Source organism: Chiloscyllium plagiosum, chromosome 1 (assembly GCF_004010195.1).
Source record: "Chiloscyllium plagiosum isolate BGI_BamShark_2017 chromosome 1, ASM401019v2, whole genome shotgun sequence".
NCBI lineage: Eukaryota > Metazoa > Chordata > Chondrichthyes > Orectolobiformes > Hemiscylliidae > Chiloscyllium > Chiloscyllium plagiosum.
This window is the reverse complement of record NC_057710.1, coordinates 90,542,541-90,548,701: the sequence shown is the minus strand read 5'-3', so window position 1 is coordinate 90,548,701 and position 6,161 is coordinate 90,542,541. Positions and strand designations below refer to the sequence as shown.

The 6,161-nt window shown below is 38.5% G+C and overlaps 1 protein-coding gene across 3 annotated transcripts in view; it reads right to left on the bottom strand.

Annotated features, from left to right (window-relative positions):
* corin (corin, serine peptidase) overlaps window positions 1-6,161 on the bottom strand; it is a 241,591-nt gene that overhangs the window by 30,704 nt on the left and 204,726 nt on the right. For all 3 annotated transcript variants that reach the window (XM_043691602.1, XM_043691580.1, XM_043691591.1), the window contains exons 13-14: window positions 2,924-3,037; window positions 1,690-1,800 (exon numbers count right to left, since the gene is read on the bottom strand). In XM_043691602.1, the coding sequence (XP_043547537.1) occupies window positions 1,690-1,800; window positions 2,924-3,037 (225 nt within the window). The remainder of the gene's footprint in view (window positions 1-1,689; window positions 1,801-2,923; window positions 3,038-6,161) is intronic.

Genomic DNA, 6,161 nt, shown 5'->3' with positions numbered 1-6,161 from the left:
GTGTTGCTGAACAAAGAGACCTTGGAGTGCAGGTTCATAGCTCCTTGAAAGTGGAGTCGCAGGTAGATAGGATAGTGAAGAAGGCATTTGGTATGCTTTCTTTTATTGGTCAGAGTATTGAGTACAGAAGTTGGGAGGTCATGTGCAGCTGTACGGGATATTGGTTAGGCCACTGTTGGAATATTGCATGCAATTCTGGTCTCCTTCCTATCGGAAAGATGTTGTGAAACTTGAATGAGTTCAGAAAAGATTTAAAAGGATGTTGCCATGATTGGAGGGTTTGAGCTACAGGGAGAAGCTGAACAGGCTGGGGCTGTTTTCCCTGGAGCGTCGGAGGCTGAGGGGTGACCTTATAGAAGTTTACAAAATTATGAGGGGCATGGATAGTGTAAATAGGCAAAGTCCTTTCCCTGGGGTTGGGGAATCCAGAACTAAAGGGCATAGGTTTAGGGTGAGATGGGAAAGATATAAAAGAGACCTACGGGGCAACCTTTTCACAGAGAGTGGTACATGTATGGAATGAGCTGCCAGAGGAAGTGGTGGAGGCTGGTACAATTGCAACATTTAAGAGGCATTTGGATGGGTATATGAATAGGAAGGGTTTGGAGGGATATGGGTGGGTGCTGGCAGGTGGGACTAGATTGGGTTGGTATATCTGGTCAGCATGGACGTGTTGGACCGAAGGGTCTGTTTCCATGCTGTACATCTCTATGACTCTTTGACTCTAAGTCATCAAATCTCCAATTAAGAGACATTAAGAGACTCTTCCAGTCCCATTACAATTTGTGCCAAGGTGGGTGTGGCCAGAGCTAAATTTGTTGGGATCAGAGAGTTGCCAAATGTTTTAAGATCTTTCAAGCTGTGTTGTATATTTAGATGGATTTGGTTTGATTTTTTTGTGTAATGAACTTCCATGTTATTGTTAAAGAAAATCTGTAGCCTCATGTGCCCATTTTCCACTGAATGACTAACACATTAAATAAAGATGACCCAACGAGCCAGGTTTCACTGTTATCCAACTTGTCCAGTGGTAACATCAGCTGGGTTCATAACAGTATCTTGAAGAAATTTAGTACTTGATTCAGCACGGCTGTGATGTTGTTGCAGCACTGAGCAGACTAATGTTTTGTTACAGCAATGAATGTTTCCTTTTAGCTAGCTAGCTGCAAGAGTAGCATAGGTGTGCCGCAGTGGCTCAGTGGTTAGCACTGCTGCCTCACACAACTCAGGCAAACTGTCTGTGTGGAGTTTGCACATTCTCCCCGTGTCTGTACGGATTTCCTCCAGGTGCTCCGCTTTCCTGCCACTGTCCAAAGATGTGCAGGTTAGGTGGATTAGTCATGTGAAGTGCAGGGTTACAGGGATAGGGTGGGGTGTGGGTCTGGGTGGGATGCTTGAGGGTTGGTGTGGACTCAATGGGCAAAATGGCCTGCTTCCACACTGTAGGGATTCTACGATTAGTCTACTGTTCTGACAAGGCAGGGGGTTGAAAAAATTCAGAATCTCATTGTTACAGTTTCAAAATAAATGCTATGAGGTTAACAAACAGCAGCGTTCATATTTAAAGAATTGAATAAATTACCGATAGCAGAGCCAACAGTCCAAAATCAATCAAAATGAACTTAGAGTCTAGCCCATGAGGTAAGGGAAGTGTGCCCAATCAACCAAAGGTTACTTCGCAAGACTCACCACAGTTCCATTCATCTGAGCCATCAGGGCAATCGTTCCTCCCATCACACCAAACATGACGGGGAACACAGGCATGGTTAACACAGACTACCTCATTGCCTTTGCAAGACGCTAGAATGAAAAAAGGCAAAAAGAATCAGAAATATCTTTAAAATTTTCCATAAAATATTCTGTCCTATTTCTTGGCAGAACAGAATTGCTCAAATTTTAGAAGAAAATAAACCTAACTCACAGATAATCCATCCTAGAGTATTGCTCCATTCGAATATTCCTGCAGTATAGCTCAAAGGAAATAACCAATTTCAAGTTGGAATTTAAAAATATCATGTGCCTGGGTTGAATCAACTTGGTTCTCTTTTGACTTTTACAATGTTTTTAAACTTCTAATTCAAAACAAACTTTAAGACACCCGCTTGAAAAATATCTTGACCAATTCCCATGAGAAACCAATGTGTTCTTAGTGACTGAGCTGGGTGAAAGATCAACAATCTTTCACTCCAATTAGTTACTGAAGAGTAGCTTTTCCTTTCAAAGTATACGGTTGTAATTGTTCACCTCTTACAATGTGCAAGTGCTATATTGCTTTCTCTATTAAGAAAAGTAATCTGAAGTTCTGAAAAAATATTTTCAAAACCATATTTGAATGAAATATTTGACTATTGTGAAAATATTTTTAAAAATTATTAAAATCACATCAAGGGATGCCATTCAGTGAAAACTTCAATACTAACAACGTTTGAAAGAAATTCAAATAATGCAAATGTAGTAAGTGGATGCTACATGTTGAATGGCGAATTGTGAAGCCCATTCACTCCTGAGAAAGACCTAAGTCACAGTTCTGTTTGTCCCTCCTGATTTATGGTTTCATCACACAGTTGGAACTGCCTGGTAATTCATACTCACCAGAAGAATAGCCTCTATGCTAAAATAATAGAAACTTTTGATTTTGTTTTGTGCACATAGTTTCAAATCTGTGGTGCGATCTAGAGCACCATGTCATGGTGTTGTTGTGGGGGAAACACATTACCACAATGCAGGATATCAATTATGCTCAGTGTATTGAGTAGCTGTAGAGCTTTATTAATATTCGCAAAATCAGTATGTTTAGCGAAATAAATTTGTAACAGAAGCATGATTTTAAAAGCGCATCACTAGACACATTAAAAAGGACATCTCTAAGCAAAACATTCAATTTGGTAACAAAAAGAAATTGAAAACACCAATAGTAATTTACAGCAATTCTTTTCGTCCGCTTTGTCAACACAATCCTGGAAGCCATCACAGATCATTGTATGGTCGATACAGGTCTTGTCAATGGTGCATTCCCACAGGCCTCTCTCACTACAACCTGAGAACAAACAAGAAGTCAAGAGGGTTCATTGGATTGGCTATCAGTTTTTGTGGAAATTTAATAAACAAAGTAACAAATAAAACATTTGGTTATCATTCACAAAAAATGTTCATTGAATAATCCTATTGTTCTTATCTTAGAAACATGACTTAAAATTTGTTTTCCAAGACCAAACTATTCAGATGTCAAAATGAATACCCTGGGCTGAGACCTCAATGAAGTAGTCTGATAGATACACCTATGAAATCACAGAATCTCTTCATATCCTCCTACTGATTTCCAATAGTTGCTCATTTCTCTCTGCTAGCCACAGCAGAGATACCAGTCCACGTTTATTCCAGTCCAGCAATAATCAAATGTTTCATCATAAAGAATTCTGCAGTCCTTCTTAAAGTCAAGGTGTGCAAACAATACAATAAACCCAAATCCTAAGACAGTCTATACCATACTTTATTGAGACTCAGTGCTATCCTAACAACTAAAAACAGAATACTGGAAGTAATCAGCAAGTTAGACAATATTTGTGGTGACAGAAATAAAGGTAACTTTACAGGTCAAGGATTTTTTATTTTGTTTCCCTATTTATGAATGTTACCTAACTACACAGGTACTTTTTCTGCTCTTATTTTGGATCTTGCTGTTGTTTACCATCCTCAGGAATTTTTTCTGCCATATAAACTGGTGGTTTGGCAGACAATACATCATTGTATATTATTACAATTGTGCGGTATGAAAAGGTTTTAAGGTCTAGCATTGCATTCTTTGGCCGATAAAGTTATAATAGTTTGGAACTGGTGATTTAAATGTAGGGCAGATGGAATGTGAGGTCATATGACCTGTGCTGCTGTTTGCCTAACAGCAGGTCTAGTTGATTCATTATTAGCAATCAAAGGAAACCTCAGATTGTTTTATTCAGAGACTGGAGTTCCTAAATTCACAATGAATAGACCAAGTCTCCCAAAGAGAACAATAACAAGTATCAAGTTGTAAACAGTCGTGTTAGAATTTTTCCTCTACTTCTGAAACAAAGTTTGGATCTAGAATTGATGGTTAGAATCTTTTTCTAGATATAAAGCTAATGTGTTTTCTCTGCCCATTGCCAGGGGGAAGATGGCAGTGGGAGTAATTTTGACATTAGGTTAGAGGTATCTCACTGAACATCACAAAGAGGTAAGTTTGCAGTTTTGTCATGCATAGTCTGCAGTCATGTGAGAGGTAGAGACCAAAATGTGAAAATGGTCCAATCTTAGTTGGGAATATTCAGATTCTGTTGTTCACCAAACAGCACAGGAGTGAGAGCTCACACTCAGACTGAACACTGAAGATTAAAGGAGGATTCACTTAACTTGGAGCATCTGACCATTCCCAAACTGCACTCACCGCTCCCAAAGGGAACAGCCTTCTACCAAAAGGCATCTGACTTCCTTTAAAAGGTGCCCCAGAACCACACAGCAGCTGTCTTTGTGAAACGTGCATGAATGAAATGTGGAGAAAGTGAGGACTGCAGATGCTGGAGACCAAAGTTGAAAAGTGTGGTGCTGGAAAAACACAGCAGCCCTTCTTCAGGCTTATGCCCAAAACGTCGATTCTCCTGCTCCTTGGATGCTGCCTGGCCTGCTGTGTTTTTACAGCACCACATGAATGAAATGTGCTCCACCCCCGTTCCTGGCACCACAAAAATAATAGATGCCATGTTCAACGAGGGCAAGTTCTGAGCTTTGGACATGTCTCACCTCAATTCATTTTGGGGAAGTTTTCCTTTCATAAATCAGTTTCTGTATCAAAATGTAGCATCAAGTTTTTCAAAGTTTTAAATGGTTTCAAACCTTTCAAACTATATACAGTAAACAATTCAACCATGGTATTAAAAATTATATCATGGTCAAATATCAGCATGTGACACTTTCCCTTCTTAAATTTGTCACTTCACCCACCTCTTTCTTTAAAACTACCCTTAAAACTCACTTCTTTAAAAACATTTTTACTTACCCCTCTTAATAACTTGTTTTTTGATTCAGCATTAAGTTTTTTCATATTATTTCACTTAGAAGCAGTTTGGTATGTTTTAATATGCTAAAGATGCAATATAAATCTGAGTTGTTGCAGCTGTTTTGTTTTAAAAAAACTACCAAGCTTATAAAAGGTCCAAGATGAAAGTGTACTTCTTTGAGCATTTATAAAATTCTACTTAAAGTCCCTTTTTGAAGACATACTTTTTATAACTTTGTTTTATAGGTAGCAATAATTATAAACAGTGCACAAGTCTCTGCAAGGAAACATCACTTTGCATTGGCACGGCAATCTGTTATGGTGATGTCAAATGGACTACTGAGTGGTACAATCAGTTGTAACAACGTTAAACTGCCCTTTTATAGAAAAGTCAGCTGCCATGTGAATACACAAATGCACTAATGGCTTTAGAAGCTTGCTCTTGCATACTCATTGAATCAAACTTAGTCAAGTGGCATTCCTAGCTACATAAAACCTAACTAAATCCAAATACTAACGGATACACTAAAGAGGGACATTGATAAAATATTTTTAAAAATGAAAAGCAAAAGCTACCATAGATGGTATATATGCATGATGGAGATGAGGAGGTTAGTCAAATCACCGCTAACCTATTAGAATACACTAAATTCATTCAACAACTCTTGTGGTGCAGTGGAAATTCAAGTTTCACCTGCTTCAGAAGTATATCATATCATATCTGATTAAAAATAGTTTTGTATGAAAATTCATTTATGGTAAGATAAACAATTCATTGTATAATTTGTATATTTTAAAATTGTAGTTTTCTTTTTGAAAATGCAGTTTTGGCGTGGACAAATATCAAATTCCAATAAAATGAAGTATCAAATGAGCAGTGGATTCATGCTGCCTACAGAACATCTGTATCAGGAGGCCTGGACCATTTCCAATCTTCAGTCATTCAATACAGCCCACAAACTGCAGACATTATGTTGGTGCTCCAATACAATTTTCTGGATTAGTGGTGCTGGAAGAGCACAGCAGTTCAGGCAGCATCCAAGGAGCAGCGAAATCGACGTTTTGGGCAAAAGCCCTTCATCAGGAATAAAGGCAGTGAGCCTGAAGCGTGGAGAGATAAGCGAGAGGAGGG